The sequence below is a fragment of the Trachinotus anak genome, unplaced genomic scaffold (assembly GCF_046630095.1).
Source record: "Trachinotus anak isolate AG129_WGS33_773 ecotype Australia unplaced genomic scaffold, CSIRO_AGI_Tana_v1 ptg000011l, whole genome shotgun sequence".
Lineage (NCBI taxonomy): Eukaryota > Metazoa > Chordata > Actinopteri > Carangiformes > Carangidae > Trachinotus > Trachinotus anak.
The window spans coordinates 27,511,706-27,527,539 of NW_027273862.1; the positions used below are offsets into that span (position 1 = coordinate 27,511,706).

The window sequence follows — 15,834 nt, forward strand, 5'->3', positions numbered from 1 at the left end:
TTTTGTGATGGACCTGCTGTGTTCAGAGTTTTTATAAACCAAACAATTAATTTTTTTTTTTTAAAAAGCTGCAGATTAATCCACAGTTACAATAATAATTAGTTGTACTCACATACAAAACAGATAAAAATAAGCCACACCTCAACCACCCACAGTAAAACACTGCTTACATGAGTAATAATTATTTGATTATATGGAAATGTAAGCTAATGGCCACTTCTGGATTTCACATTTGTTACTTTAAGTAAATCTTCCTGATTATACTTTCATTTATATAATAATTTGATGAAAAATCCAAGTAACATTTTCAATGCCTTTACTTCTATCAAAGTGTTTTTGCAGTGTGGTTTTCATACTTTTACCTAAATGATCACAGTATGTCTGTTGTGAAACAATATTCAGGTGACACTAGGAGGATTTTTTTTCTCCTCCTGTTTATACTGGCCATTAAAAACTGTATCCAGAAGTTCAACCAAAGTTTATATGTATTATTCATATCATTGTATGTATTATTTATCTGTATTAAAAAGACTGCAAGTTTAGGAAGATATCCATCTGATTTGATTAGCCTCATAATAGATTCAACTTACAAATACACACTTACAGTGAAAGTGCATAGGGAAGGGGGTTTTTTAATGACCTGTTTTAATGTCTGACTATTGTTTTAAGACAGACGTGAGAGATTAAGAAGCTATTCTTCCAGTGAAGGACCTGGATACTGCCGTCTATGAGACTACATGTGCCCGTGTGGGCCCGCCCATCTCCCGCAGGCAGGAAGTGCAGGGCCGGTGCAGAGCTGACGTGAGCAGCATGCTTACACTGGGCGGGCCAAAGGCTGGTCACTCACCCGGCTGGGCCAACTCCTCTCCACTGTAGTAAAGTTGACCAAAGCGAGGCCACTGTTTACCTGCAGCGGGGGGGAAAGCATCCGGACACCCGCACACATTTTGTACTATTTCACTTTGGGCTTTTTCGTTTTCTTTTGCTGCTTTGTACGCGGAAACTTGTCATTTTGTGTTAAAAAAAAAAAAAAATCCACATTTGGAGGCTGGAACCCACAACACAATACCAAGAGTATGGGAAAATACCTCTGAACAAGGCTTGTTTCGCGGATTCGGGTGAGTCTACACATGTTTTTTAGCTTAAAATGGAAGAAAATCAAAGCGTTTCGTTCAACTATAGCGGTAGTTTCGGTGTCGCTAGGTTACCGCTCCCCCGTCGTAAACTGATCCACACACAGGCCGTGTAATCCCGCTCTATCGTTTATTTAAAGCTTTAGATTAAAGCCTCCGATGTGTGAAAAGTTTCTGGATTGTCCGGTTTTTCTGTGTTTCGTTAAGAGAGTTATCTCCGGTCCCAAACCTTATCAGACGGCGGGCGCCAGTAGCGGGCTACGTGACAACAGACGTTAAACTGTTAAACCTGTTCCCTCTGAACACGCAGCAACGTTTTCCTGTAACGTTAGTCGTGATTCAGACTTGACCACAAAACGATCACAGTTTAAAACAGGCCGCCGCCGCCGCCGCTCTCGTTCAGACGTTCCGCGCCAAGGATTTCAAAAACAGTTCACCTGCGCGGGACAACCTTCACTTCCGCTACGCTCCTCAGAGCCGCGCTCCCATTGGCTGCTTCACACAAAAAGGGGCGGTGCCCACTGCGTCCGTTGGGCCCGAGGATTCGATGGAACGTACGTCAGTTACCGCCAATATCGAGCTGGTGTTTTGATTAGATTTAAACTGATTTTTTTGATCAATATTACTATCCGATAAAGGCAGGGGATAGTTCAGTTCGATTATCAATTTATTATTGACGTCTCTGTTGTCACGGTAGTGTGAAAATGTGGGTGCCCGACAAACATATTGCGCTCAAAAAGCGGTAAGGCTCTGTGAAAATATAGTGCTGAAATAATTAACGAACAATGTTTACTAACTTAAAGTCACGGGGTTTAATTAATGGTTATAATTAATACACTAGACATACTAGAATAATGTAGGAAAAATAAGTTGAATGTGTTTAAAGTTTAGAAGGAATAAATGTTAGCTAGTATAAGTTAATAGCCGCTTTTTCCCTTGATACAAGGAGCTCAGCCCCCATTGAACTCCATTATACTGTTTCCTTATTTCATATTTCCTTATTCCCAATTTGATAAAAACCAACTTTACAACAAACGGGCTCATTATAAACTACAAACAAAATCACTTCAAGATCAGGGTTAGAGTAAATCCAGGATTAATCAAATAATGTACAGAAATACACAGTACAGTAAATCTGAGGCATCTGGGCCCCCTGGGCAGTTTCCTGTTTTCCCCAGTTGGTAATCCGGCCTTGCTTTGACCCATCCCTAACATGAATCACTATAATAAATCCCAGCTGATATGCTCCATATGCTAAGGTGAAAAATGTCAAGTACAGCGCTTGAATCTCAAAAACTGACCCAGAAATCTCCTTCAAAGGTCAGTAAGTGGAGAGGAATTTACATGTTCCTCAGATACAAGTTGTTCTATGAGAAATATCTCAGAGATCTACCTCAGTAGGAATGAGTGGGCCTGTGTCATAGACATTAATTTTTTTGTTTTCTCCTTTTGCTGATTAGGATGATGGCTTTGTAGCACCCCTGGTTCCTGTAAATACCCCAGAGAAATTATTTGGCACGTGTGCAGTGTCAGTGAAGAACCAGCAAACCATGGGTCCCCTTACTACACCTAAAAAAGGAAGGGAAGTGGGCTCTGTTGATCCCTGGACGCCGACCTCCAACCTTAAAATGCTCATCAGTGCTGCTAGTCCTGACATCAGGAACCGAGAGAAGGAGCTGTGCATGGACAATGACGGGCGGGAAGGTCTTGACTCTACACAGGTATTAAAAAAATACATACATATAATATATGATAGATACTTTCTGATAGGTCGAGGTGTTTAAAGGAATATGCTCTCTGTTGTCTTTCTGTAGGACACTGAAAACGGAGAAGAGTCTGAGAAAATGATCAGCAGAAAAGAAAAGAGTCTGGGTTTGCTCTGTCACAAGTTCCTCGCCCGCTACCCAGATTATCCAAACCCTACCGGCAACAACGACATCTGCCTGGATGATGTGGCCACTGAGCTCAGTATGTCGTCTGCATCACTCTTTGTTGTCGCTTTCACTAGAAACACTTACACAATAACCATCCATCATGCTCACACTCAAAGTCAGATATAAGCGTAGCAGCTAACTGTTGCTTTCATTTCAATTGTGTTTCAATTAGTGGACACAGAGAGTCATGCAAATACTTACATTTCAAAAACTGATGGATTTTTTTTTTAAATTAAATGATCAAATATTTACAGATAACTGTCTGTGGAAAATATAGTAAAAATGTCAAATTGGCAAAATAATGTTTTATTGTGAAATGTATTTAATTCTAATCATAATCATGTTTATTACACTGTAAGATAGTCAGGACAATACAGATAAAATAATATATATCATCTGATGTACATTATATTGTGATATGTACCAGAGGCCTCTCTGTATGTGAGGCCTCCTGTGTTCTCGTAAACAAATACTTTCTGGCAAATCAACATATTTACACCAGACAACTCAAAGTAGTTTCCTGTAAACAGTTTGGTGCGATGATTTCAATGTTTTTTCTTTTCGTCTGCACAGATGTGGAGCGCCGGCGCATCTACGACATCATGAACGTGCTGGAGAGCCTGCACATGGTCAGCCGCTCCGCGAAGAACCGCTACACGTGGCACGGCCGGTCCAAACTGGCTCAGACTCTGGCCATTTTGAAGCGGGTGGGAGAGGAGCACCGGTACGGTCAGCAGATGCAGCAGATCCGGCAGCGTCTCCTGGACAAGGAGTTCGACTTTGACGGCGAAGAGAAGGAGAACGAGGAGGTGGTGGAGCTGGAGGGCGGGGAGCAGGGACAGAAGGAGCTCTTCTTCGTGGAGCTCCCAGGAGTAGAGTTCAAAGCAGGTGAGACGCTGGAGAGTCTTCTGTAATATTTTAGATCCACATGTGCTTCATTTAATTATGTTTTCTGCCATATTTCTTGAAACAATCCCTTGTAATCCCGTGAGAGTCTGTGAAATTGATCCTTATCTTCAAAACAGTACCACAAAAAGTTGAAAAGTGCTTCATAAACTTAAATATTTAAGAGAAAAGTACAGGAACCTGCTAGTTTAGTAATTCATAGTAATACTAAAGATCCACTTCTTGACTTGTTGTTTGTCCTGTCCAGCCTCTGTTAACAGTCGGAAGGACAAATCTCTGCGGGTGATGAGCCAGAAGTTCGTCATGCTCTTTCTGGTGTCCAATCCTCGCGTGGTCAGCCTGGACGTGGCTGCGAAGATCCTGATCGGCGAGGACCAGGGTGCAGATCAAGACAAGAACAAGTTCAAGAGTGAGTACAGAGCCTGCTATATAAAGTGTGTTCGTCAGGGCTAAAGTAAAATGGTGCTGGTGTATGATTTTTAGATAACATCTTAGAGAAAAACCATTTCTTTCACTGCCAGCATGTTCCAGATGCCTTATTTTTCATCTTGTGCCTGCATAAATAATGACACAGAACATGTAATATACTCGCAGCAGATCATTAGATGTGATTTTAACAGTGTGGACAGCCTGAGGGCGTGTGCAGATGGTATAAAGCTGATATCTCAGGATCTCAATATATCTGTAAATAAAGTCTCCTCCTAATGTGCTACTGCTACTTTCTACAGTGTAAAGCTGTTTAAATCTGTTAAGAAGGTCTATAATAAAATACATTTATAACCAGTATCACATGATCAAAGCACAGGTACAACGCTCCATGCTTCCCGTGCTGATTCAGTGTTATTTACACAGTGAGCGTGCATTTTTTTTAAAAAACTTATTTTTGATATTGTGAACAAACATTGTACAACTGGACACACAAGTCTTACATGCAGTTTCTGTGGTGGGTGATTATTTATCTGTTCATATATTGGCAGAATATGTTGTGTGCCTGTCTGTTGGCAGTAGGTAATCTTGCTGTTTGCTCATGTGTTTCTAGCCAAAGTGCGCCGGCTCTACGACATAGCTAATGTTCTACGGAGCCTGAAGCTCATCGAGAAAGTCCACGTGACAGAAGAGAGGGGGAGGAAACCGGCCTTTGAATGGGTCGGCCTCGAAGAATTCCCACAAGTCAAAGGTATCACCAGACCCTTTTTTCCCATTTAGTTATTCTTTATCATTTTTATATTTATTTATTTTTGAATGTTGGGATTTTTTCCTCATGTACAAACAGCTGTATAAACTGAAATATATTTCAGGACTTTGAGTTTCTCTTGAGTTATAAAGGCCAGTGCTGCTGGTGATGTGTAAAATTACCATCCCCTAGTTTCTAAACATTAAACTCTTGTTTCAGATGTGGAGAGCTCCGCTGAATGTCCATCCAAGAAGAAAAATGTCCTGGAGTCACGTGCGTCTGTAGACAACTGTGCTAAAAACCTCTTTTCATCACCGGGGGCTAAACGCAGTTTCACCCGTCACCCCTCCCTCATAAAACTGGCAAAGAGCATTCAGGAGGACCGACGCAAGATCAACTCAGCTCCCAGCAGTCCTGTGAAGAGTTCCCTCAGTGAGTATTCTTCAGACAAGGTTACTGTTGTGGTTTATGTTTATGAACGGCATGATGATACTCACATCCAATCTTTTCCTCTTTTATCTTCAGGTGATTCATCAATCACAGACTTCCCAAACAAAATGGCCCAGCTTGCTGCCATTTGTAAGATCAAACTCGACCAGGAGTCTGTGTAAGTTTGGTTCTGTTTATTCAGCCCGAAGTGTTTGGGCTTCTTTAAATGAAATCTGGTGCATTTTTCCATTAGTGAAGTTGTTAAGGTTGATAAGGATGCTGCTGAAGTCTGGTGCAGAATAAAGTTCACCTGAAAATGTTGTTTCCTGACAGCCCCTGAAATGGATAAGTGACACTAGAAATAATTTGTGATATAAATTTAACAAATTAAAAAATTTATACAACGTTATTCCGTGTTTGTCAGGTCTAGCAGTGACGTTTATGGAACTAAACTGCAGACTAGAATCTCTGCTAACGTACAGTGGTTTTAACCCATAAACCATTCTACAGGTTCAGCTCCCCACTTTACAACAGTGTCATTGTAGATCTGGATTGTCAAACAAGACTCCTGCTTCTGTTTCAGGACTGGAGCTGAAGATCCAAAACCGGCTGCTGTGAGGCTAGAGCCAGTTTCCTTGAATTCAATGGAACCGCCTCAGGCACGGTTACAAACTCCGACCCAGGAGCCCGGAGTCAACAGTACTGTCCACCTCACCCCACACACCCCACTGGCAGCCCAGCCCGCAGGCTCCGTCGCTTACATCCCTGCACAGTGTTCACCCCTGATCCCCATCCTGTTACCTCAGCAGCGGGGGAGCGGCTCCTACGCCGTATATTTGCACCCTTCTTCCCTTAGGCCGAACCCTCTGGCCAAGCCGCAGCCGACCAGCCTCGCTGTGCGCTCTATGACTTTTGAGGATAGGACTGGGCAGAGTCCAACGGGCCAGTCAGCAGCTAAGAGCCAGCTGAGCTCCAAGGTGACAGACGACAGCCCTTTGACGCTCAAACGACTGCGTTCAGATTCAGCCTCAGAGAGCAGCCCCCCCAAAGCCAAGAGGACTGACCCCAACTTTAAGGTAGAAAAAATAAATATACTATTTCAACCTTTACATTTATTAATATTTTGACTGATTAAAGGGAAGTTGTTCTAAAATAAAACATTTTGAAACATTATTATAGAAATAGAAATAAGGACAAATATTTACCCAGAGTTGCAATAAACAACACTGCACAATACAGCCAAGTTTTGCTGGCATTCTGGGAAGTGTAACTTCACGCCCAGAGGTACTTCACAACCAGTGTGCAGACATTTAGCTTTTTTTTCTAGAAGGTTAAGGAGCCAAAGATTGTTTGCTGTCTCAGTGCAGAATAATGCACAAGTACAATCATTCAATTTAACTGGTTTCAGGTGGATTGAATCAATTCTACTAAAAAGCAAGAGGCTAGTCTTAATCTAATTTCCCTACAGCAAAAACTTAAAGGGCATGTGGTCTTTAATCAATAATGTGTCTTGTTGTTATTTGTTTCTGACATACAGTATTTCCCACCCTGTCTCCTGTAGGGCACCTCTCCAAAGCTGTGTGAGATCCTGCAGGCCCGTCTGAGGGCCCGACGAGGCAATCAGCTCTCCAGCCGGCCCTCGCCTCGCGCCCTCCACTTGGATCCGGAGTTTGTCAACACCCCCGGTGGTGCTGTAGCCAATCAGACACTAGAGCAGAGCCTGGAAACCTTCCTGGACAGAGAGGACAAAATGGTTAACTCTGACAGCGAGGCGGGATTAACACCAGTCAGAGCTATACCCCTCACACCAGGACAACTCCACACTGAGGTAAACACACAAACGCGCTGCTCTCTGGGCTCCAGCTAACACCAGGAAGGTTTTCAACTACCTGTGTTTTTGAACAGTACGTATGACATCTATTTCTCTGCCCATCCAGACATTAGTACCAGCTGGATACCTGATCCCCATCTCCCAGCAGTCCCTCATCAGCTACAAGGAAACTCAAGGTTCAGGTGTAGAAAGCAGCAAAGCCTCAACTCCCACTTACAGCATCTACCAAACACCAACTGCAGGTAAATATGGCAGCAAATGTGATAACATGTTGATTTGAGGTCCAGACCCCAAAGGTATTCAATTTACAAAGATATAAAACAGAAAAATAACAACCTCCTGAAACTGTAGATAAGACTAAGAGTCTGAAACCATGAACGGCTACATCAAGAAACAAGACTGGACTGTTCTTATTTTGTGGTCAACAGGCTCCAGACCTGCCCAAGCCCTGGAGATTACACCCACCAGCATTCGCCGTCACAGACCCGCTGCCACTGCTGACTCTCCGTGCCCCACCCAGCAGGCTCACCACCTCCACAGCCCCAGTCCTGCCATCCTCAACTTCACCCTGCAGAACCTGGGTCTGATCTCAGGCTCCAGCCCAGGAAGTGCCTTCGCTGCCCCGCAGACTCCAGAGCACACCAACACCCTGCCCAGCCCGCTGCCAGGTCCTCTGGCTCTGCAGCAGAGAGGCATGGTTTTCATCAAACCCGTGTCCCCTGTGCCTGTGCAGCAGTCCGTGTCTGCACAGCCTGTGGCCCTGATCAGTGTACAACAGGTACATAAACTCTGCTCTGTTCAGACGGCAACTTCATTGCTTTTTACCCTTTGAATTGAATGGGACATTTCAATGAATTTACAGGTCATAGTTTTCTAAACAGCTCAACCTGCTCAAAGAAAATTAGTCAAGTAATGTCACTTAAATAGTAGTAATGATGTTAGGACTAAAATCTCAGGCCCTGTTGCCCTTTTAATGTTTTTTTATGTTATTATGTACCACAACTTAAATGTCAAATTCCAAATGTCAACTTGATAATATCAACAAGTTGATAGAAATACTTGACAGAAAAGTTGTGGTAGAGAGGAAGTCGTCAGATTTCTCTCTACAGCGCCTGGTGAAGTATCTGTAGAGTGACTGATGCTTTTCAACAACAGCCGTACTGATGTGTTTTTGATCATTTTGTACCAATGTAACCCCTATAACTGTTATTTTTATAGAGCCAGTCAGTTTCCGTTTTGAGTGCAGGGGTTTTGACTTATCTGTGGTGGAAACTGTCAGCAGCTTTCATGAGAACTGTTTGTTTGGGACGAGTTGCTCCTATGAAAACTGTTCACAGTGAGGTTTGTAGATTATCCAGAGTAACAGGAACATTGTTGCTGGGAACACAGGCTGCTTTGATTGATTTGTTTCAGTCTTACTAACTCCACGCTGTCTGTTGTCCAGCCTCTGATGACCACCCCTAAAGGGACCGGGCTACCCCAGCACAGCTTCTTCCACACACCAGTCTCCCTCTCACCTCTGGCTACCGTGGTAACCACTGGCGGACACCCAGCTGCCAAAACCGTTTACATCCCTCAGAGAAAGCTGGACGTCACCATGGAGGACTCCTGAAGAAAGCCCTCTGATGTCTGTGTTCGTTGTGTGTGTATGTGTGTTGCGTTTGTGTGGTGGGTGGGTGTTTTACTTTGCATTTCACAGGATTCATTACCTCTGGACATTTCTCAGCGGCCTCACTGCCTTCATTCTTATCACAGCCAGCTCTAAAAATAGCTGCCATGCAGACTTTGGCTGTGGCCCAGTGGACATGTGGAAATTACATTTCAAACCAAGTTCACCAGATACACATGAACACTATTGTCATATTAATCGTGATGCTGGTAGAAACTGTTATTCCCAGGGCTAAAATTTTATAACTCAATGGAAGATATTTAGTTTTCTTATTGTTTTTGTTTTGTGTGTTTTTTTGTTTTGTTTTTTTCTTTAGTTATTTCTGCTAATGCAGGGGATGTGAATACTTTTATTTCTTCAAATTACCAAGAGTAGAAAATGCCACATCAGTGCTATAGAGAACAACACACCCAGGTCAGATGAATGCTTTTAAATGAAAGACAAGTTTGATTGGAAAAAAATGTTTAATTATAATTTTTGTCACTGAGCAAAATCTAATAAATTCACCTTTGCACATATGTACATGTTAACTGTTACCCCTTTAAAAAATGATTTTCTGAGAATATGTGAATATTTGTGGTACATTGTGAGACTAATCAGACATTTTGATGAGTTTAATTTATATTGAAATTACCTTTGTCTCTTTTGTCCTGCTAAATGTAAAAAGCTAAATAAATTTTAATGTCTTTTTCTAAGAACATTTTTGTCATTTTGTCATGTTTTTTTTTTGGTCTACAGTGATACATCTCCACAAGTATTGGATCTGCTGCATTGAGATTTGGTACTGATATGTCAAGGATCTGTAACTAACAATTATTTTTATTATCTATCAATAAGATTATTTTATGATTAATCATTTATAGTCTATAAAATGAAAATAGCCAAAAAGGCCCATCACAAGTTCCCACAGCCCAAAGAATGATACCTTAATTTGCTTGTTTTCAGTCCGACATCCAAAAAGATTCAATGATATAACACTGAAAAACAGCAAATTTTCACGTTGTTAAAAACAGTATCCTTGGAAAATGACTGAAACGATTCAGTATCAAAATTGTTGAGCATTTTCTGTGAATCAGCTAATCAGGTAATCATTTGTCATGGTCTCTAGAGGATAAATATTAATGACTTTTTATACAGTGTCATCAGCAGCTCAGTGGTTCTACTTGTTGGACACAGGATACCTTAGTTTAATTATAGATTATATATAAAATCACATCTAATAATAAACATATTCAGATGCTCATTGCACCAGGATAAGTCTGAGGAGCCTCACAGTTTCAGTTATTCTTTGAAATGAATAAACCTTAACCCTCTGGAGTCTATTCATCAGTGAATACACTGAGGATGTTTTATTAATGCTAACAAACAGTATCTTTATTTATAAATCACGTAGAGACAAGCTGAGGACACTGGTTGGAAGTGTTGATGTTGAGCTTTCACACATCTCATTTATGTCTGCAAGCCATTCAAAAATCTGAAAGCGTTAATGTTGTTATTGATTTACAGACATACATAGATTTTCATCATCATATACTCTTAAAAAGAAAAACAAGTGTTAATGAAATCACATGTATCACGCCACATATAGATAGCAGTTCATTAGCACCTGTGCAGAGAACAGTAATATGAGGTTGTAGGTTGTACACTGTTCTTTTAATTAGCTGAATGGATCGTTAGTGTTAATATAAAGTTTTATATACATTAGATTACCATGGATGGTCACTTTACAGGCAGTTTGGTTTGTTGACATTTTTGCAATTCTTTTACACAGTGATTATATTTTATAGCTCAATATTATATTTAATACAGTATTTTTTAAATTGATATTTATATATGACTTTCTTTTAATTGCCTTCCTCCTTGTTAAATTTGATAAGTGTAAATTTGGTACTTTTATATGGAATATTGTTACTATCTCTTGGTGACAATGAAGGTCTTGAACTTGATGTCTTGAGTGGAAGTGGAGATACTCATAATTACATTTCATTCATGATAATCTGAACGATTTCCCAGTTTGTCTCACTTTATTAAATCTATTTAAATCAATATTTTCCCATTTAACTGCACAAATTACATTCCTGTTCCATGTGCTTTTGAATATGGTATGATCCGTCTTAAAATGGCAACAATACAGATGATAAATTACATTTTTTTAAACATGACCTCTCCATTGTGGCCTCTCTCAGGTCAAACCTATAATAAATTCTCCGCATTGTTCAGCTTTCCAACCAACTATTTTTCTGGCAGATAACGAGCATCACAAGGTCACTAGTGCTCAAGCTGCACCATGCCTTCATATTCAGGTGTGCAGCTGTGATTTTCATGCTTTGACTCCCCATTATTCATGTTGGTAATCCTATAACACATCATGTCGCTGCCTCCCTGTTCGCAGCTGTCAGAGTTTAGCTTCCTGTGTCAGTCTGTGAGTCCAGAACAAATGTTTGAGGGGCTGATATTCAGTGTGTGATGAAGGGTCAGAGGGCTCTGCTCTGTCACAAGTTATTTTAGGAGGATAGTTTCAGAGCAGTGTCAGCGGTGATGGAAGGTATATAAGCCACCCGGGGTGTTCACTGCCACGTTAGGACCGGAGCATACAGACTCGGATTCAAGGTAAGGACTCATTTCCTTTATATTTAAGTTGTTGAGTGGTATATTACGACACATAGGTAATATGGTTGGTTTATGATTATTTTAGTTTTTTTTAAGGTGGAATTACATTAACTTTATCAGACTTTTTTTTTCTTTTTGACATGAATATAAATGTCAGGCGAGAGATTTCTGATTCGTCTCAAGAAAATTCAGAACTTTCCAGTCGTATTTTATTGTCAGGCAGCTCAGTTTTTATGTCTGTCTGGTGTCGTAGTAAAGCCTCTATTCCTGGAATATCACATACCAGTCCTGTGAGGTGATGGGCAGCCTCTGATATGAGCGGGAGCTGATATGTCCAACAGAAAACCAGAAGGCTTTTAGTGAAGCTGGAGTCTGGGAGCATTAGAGTCAAATATGATGAGTCAAAGTGAGATGGAAACCATCAAAACTGATGGAGGAAAGAAACCTGAGCAACCCTGTGGAAGAGCTCGTTTCACCCAGGAGACACAGGATGTTGACCACCTCACCTTAAACAGGTCAATATATGGACAGGTTTTAGGTTAAGTTTTTATTTTACCGACCATTTAATTTGAAAATTAAATAACATAACATCTTAAAAGATGTCAGTACGTCTCCAGATTGGATTTACATGTGGAAAATGTGGTGCAGAAATTAAAAAGGACATGAGAACATAAACAGAACTATTATCTATTATCTCTACCTTCATATAAATGTGTCTGGAGTCACATCTATATAAGAACATCCTCAGATAAAAGGCAGATCACACTTCTTTAACTGGTTGATTACTTGATCAAAAAATAGAATAAAATAAAACATATTTAAAGGAATTTCTTTGTCATTTATGAAGTGATATTGAAACAAGGATTTTTCTTCTTTTTATGTGATTATAAATGAATAGTTGAAGAATTTTAACATATCAGCTGAATGATAAGTTGAGTTCATGGATCAGTTCATTTTAAATCGATTGGCAATAGTTTGGATGAAGGAATTGTCAATCAAAAATGTCAAACACTTTCTGCTTCCAGCTTCTCAGATGTTAAAAATTTGGTTTAAGTTAATGGAAAAATCAACAGATTAAATTAAATAACAGATTAAACATGTGATCAGCTACTTTTGTTTGTTTTGTTCCTCTAAGATGCCGAACTGGGGGGGGGGGGCCAAGTGTGCGGCCTGTGACAAGACGGTGTACCACGCAGAGGAGATCCAGTGCAACGGCCGGAGCTTCCATAAGACCTGCTTCATCTGCAGTGAGCAGACGGTTCCTTCTCCTCATCGCTGGCCGAGCAGAGAGAGAGAGAGTGTCATGGTGGACGGAGCTGTCTCCCTCCATCTCTCCGTGTCTTATCTGCTCTTATCAACCCTGTTGGTGACACCTTCGGGTGCTGTGTATGAAGGAGGAGCCTCTATTATTCTCTTCATCTTTTGAAGTAAAGATGAGGGTTTTAATTTATTTTATTCGCTTTTCATTTCCTTTTATTTGCTTTTTTCTTTTCTCTTCGTTTTTGTCTTTCTTGCTCAAATCACCTTTATCTTTTTCTTGCCTTCTTCCTTCCTTCCTTCCTTCCTTCCTTTCTTCTTGCTTCCATTCTTTCTTGCCTCCTTCCTTCCTTCCTTCCTTTCTTTCCTTCTTGCTGCCATTCTTTCTTGTCTCCTTCCTTACGTCCTTCCTTCCATTCTTTGCCTCCGTCCTTCCTTTCCTTCTTGCTTCCATTCTTTCCTGGCTCCTTCCTTCACTCCTTTCCTCTCTTGCTTCATTTTCTCTCTACTATATATTCCTTCTTCTTACACCCTTTTCATCTGCTTTATTTCTTGTTTTTTTTTTTTTTTTTTTTTACAGTTCAGCCACCACTGTCCACCTCCTGTCAGCAGTGACTCACATTTTCTTTCTCATGTCCTAGTAGTCGAATGGCCGCTCTCTGGGTCGAAAGGCCGCTCTCTGGGTCGAATGGCCGCTCTCTGGGTGTGACAGCCCAGCGGAGTTTCCCCTCCTCTCCTTCTGTTTGGCCTGAGATCGTGGTCTGAATTTCAGTTGTGGTCTTGTCGTGACACAAAGCCAAAGCTCTCAGGCCATAACCAGATCTTCCAGCTGCAGCGCTCTAATCCAGGGACTCAGACGCTGGACACCTCATGTTACTGTTCTCTGCACACACACCAACACTGCTGACTGCTGGACCGTTCCAGTGGGAGCTCTGAAAGGTCTTTGTGATAAGCTCATCCATCTGCTAAGTGTTCATCTTTTCTCGAACATTCCCCTCACACTCTCCTCTCGTCCCACAAATAGAAACACAAGACATCTGACTATGTGTTATGCCACTGCTGACTGATAAAACTCGCTAGGTGGGAGCTTTATTTAACCTCCATTACTCCACCATGACACTCCTCAGAGTCTGGGCAAACCATTTAACCCCAGCCAAATATAACCAAACAATAACGGGTTCAAGTGTGTGTTCTTTGTCATGTGTTTTTTTCCACACAGTGACCTGCAGAAAGGGGCTGGACAGCACCACGGTCGCAGCACATGAGTCTGAGATATACTGCAAGTCCTGCTACGGCAAGAGATATGGGCCAAAGGGCTACGGATATGGGCAAGGAGCTGGAGCTCTGAGCTCCGATCCTCCTGGAGAGAACGTAGACCAGCCTCATGAGTGAGAATAATGAACTTCTCCATGACGGTTCCCTCCTGAACCCAGCTTGAGAGAAAGTCTTTATAATCTTTTGTTGTTCTAGATCCAAACCAAGACCTCCTCCAACAAACTCAAATCCAAACAAATCTTCCCAGAAGTTTGGAGGGTCAGACCGCTGCCCTCGCTGCTCCAAAGCCGTCTACGCTGCCGAGAAGGTGATGGGAGCAGGAAAGGTGAGGACATTAATGACCATGTGACCTTCCTTTCCTTTAAAGGTACAGTCACATTATAATTCCAGATAACAAATATTTGCTCCATCTCCCGTTCACTACAATCGAAGCCTGAATTACAGATAAATTCAAGTGTGTGTTTCCTGTTTCGATCTCCAATCAGCTCTGACAGATTTAAAGGTCAGAGTTCAGTCAGTGGTGAACAGACCAGCCTCCTTCAACCTGGCTTAACAAGTAAATTTCATCAGGTGGATTTTGGTTCGACTGTGCCACAACTCTGCAGACCCTCGGGGACGCAACTTGAACTTCAGTTTTTTTTTTAATATCTTAGCTGTTATTGATATGTGTGTGTCTGTCCCTCTCTGTGTATGTGTGTGTAGCCCTGGCATAAAACCTGTTTCCGCTGTGCACTGTGTGGTAAAAGCCTGGAGTCGACCACAGTGACAGATAAAGATGGAGAGCTGTACTGTAAAGGTACACACACACACACACACACACACACACATGAAAATCCAATCAGAAAATGCTGTTTATCATTGACTCGTTGTTTTCTGACCGTCTCTCCAGTTTGCTACGCCAAAAACTTTGGCCCAAAAGGATTTGGACTGGGAAACGCCGCCATGCTGGAGGAACGGGAGTAAACATCTGGTTTTTAAAACCTCAAACTCACATTTACTGTTAAACTGCAGCTCTTCCCATTCAGACTTTACGTTTACACTGAATGATGCTTTGTGATGAGTAGATGCCGTGTTAGCCATCAAGAGTCTGTGTAACTGTGAACTACTATCTTACTTTTACAACAGATACTTGAGACTGTATCCTGAATAGAGTTTGTTAATGAAGACTGATAATATTTCTTGAAATAAAGGAAAAGAGGAAACAGAGCATTTAAATACAGCCTGAGGTCCTTGTCCTTCATTTCACTTCTTTCACATCTTTTGTATTTCAGACGCAGAAAACAGCTGCATCATTGTAATAGATCAGTTTTTAGATAATTCTTTTGTTTATTATAAAGCTTTGATGACAACTACAAAACGACTTGCCCAACCCTGTTTATAAGTCGAATTTCTACCACCGTTACCTCCAGCTGTGAAAAGACAATTAGCAGTGCCTCATCTAGTCAAAGTTAATTATTAATAGAACCTTATTTGCATTCATAAATAATTCAGTGCAACATTTAATTAGAATAATGAGGGCAACAAGTGTTTAACAAATGGAATGTGTTACTTTTTCCCATACAATTATATGTGGGCAGCCATGCAGAGCGGGATTGGCTCTGATGTTTTTGTTAAAC

General features: G+C 41.3%; 2 protein-coding genes across 5 annotated transcripts; both read left to right on the forward strand.

Annotated features, from left to right (window-relative positions):
- The first annotated feature begins 821 nt into the window (after window positions 1-821).
- Window positions 822-9,774, forward strand: e2f8 (E2F transcription factor 8). Of its 4 annotated transcripts, XM_071489959.1 has the most exons (14): window positions 1,766-1,875; window positions 2,295-2,453; window positions 2,594-2,854; window positions 2,948-3,101; window positions 3,641-3,955; window positions 4,221-4,382; window positions 5,013-5,150; window positions 5,367-5,579; window positions 5,673-5,754; window positions 6,160-6,652; window positions 7,138-7,404; window positions 7,514-7,649; window positions 7,836-8,185; window positions 8,852-9,168. In XM_071489959.1, exons 2-14 carry the CDS (start codon window positions 2,400-2,402, stop codon window positions 9,017-9,019), a joined length of 2,793 nt encoding a protein of 930 aa, XP_071346060.1. In that variant the 5' UTR covers window positions 1,766-1,875; window positions 2,295-2,399; the 3' UTR covers window positions 9,020-9,168. The 4 variants fall into 4 exon arrangements, with proteins under 4 accessions (XP_071346061.1, XP_071346062.1, XP_071346060.1 ...); XM_071489960.1 differs by lacking the exons at window positions 1,766-1,875; window positions 2,295-2,453 and adding an exon at window positions 822-1,118 and having other exon boundaries at window positions 8,852-9,774; XM_071489961.1 differs by lacking the exon at window positions 2,295-2,453 and having other exon boundaries at window positions 1,740-1,875.
- Window positions 9,775-11,548: 1,774 nt separating this feature from the next.
- csrp3 (cysteine and glycine-rich protein 3 (cardiac LIM protein)) lies at window positions 11,549-15,437 on the forward strand. The gene is made up of 6 exons (XM_071489503.1): window positions 11,549-11,686; window positions 12,822-12,933; window positions 14,163-14,331; window positions 14,414-14,543; window positions 14,921-15,014; window positions 15,108-15,437. The coding sequence occupies exons 2-6, from the start codon at window positions 12,822-12,824 to the stop codon at window positions 15,179-15,181; spliced, it is 579 nt and encodes a 192-aa protein (XP_071345604.1). The 5' UTR covers window positions 11,549-11,686; the 3' UTR covers window positions 15,182-15,437.
- Window positions 15,438-15,834: the final 397 nt, after the last annotated feature.

Bases quoted from the DNA above. Each gene is read 5' to 3' on its own strand.
- e2f8 (XM_071489959.1), top strand. From the start codon at position 2,400: ATGTCAAGTACAGCGCTTGAATCTCAAAAACTGACCCAGAAATCTCCT. The intron at 5,755-6,159 runs GTAAGTTTGGTT...CTTCTGTTTCAG, and splicing joins AAACTCGACCAGGAGTCTGT to GACTGGAGCTGAAGATCCAA. The intron at 6,653-7,137 runs GTAGAAAAAATA...TGTCTCCTGTAG, and splicing joins GGACTGACCCCAACTTTAAG to GGCACCTCTCCAAAGCTGTG.
- csrp3 (XM_071489503.1), top strand. From the start codon at position 12,822: ATGCCGAACTGGGGGGGGGGGGCCAAGTGTGCGGCCTGTGACAAGACG. The intron at 12,934-14,162 runs GTGAGCAGACGG...TTTTCCACACAG, and splicing joins TAAGACCTGCTTCATCTGCA to TGACCTGCAGAAAGGGGCTG. The intron at 14,332-14,413 runs GTGAGAATAATG...TTGTTGTTCTAG, and splicing joins AACGTAGACCAGCCTCATGA to ATCCAAACCAAGACCTCCTC.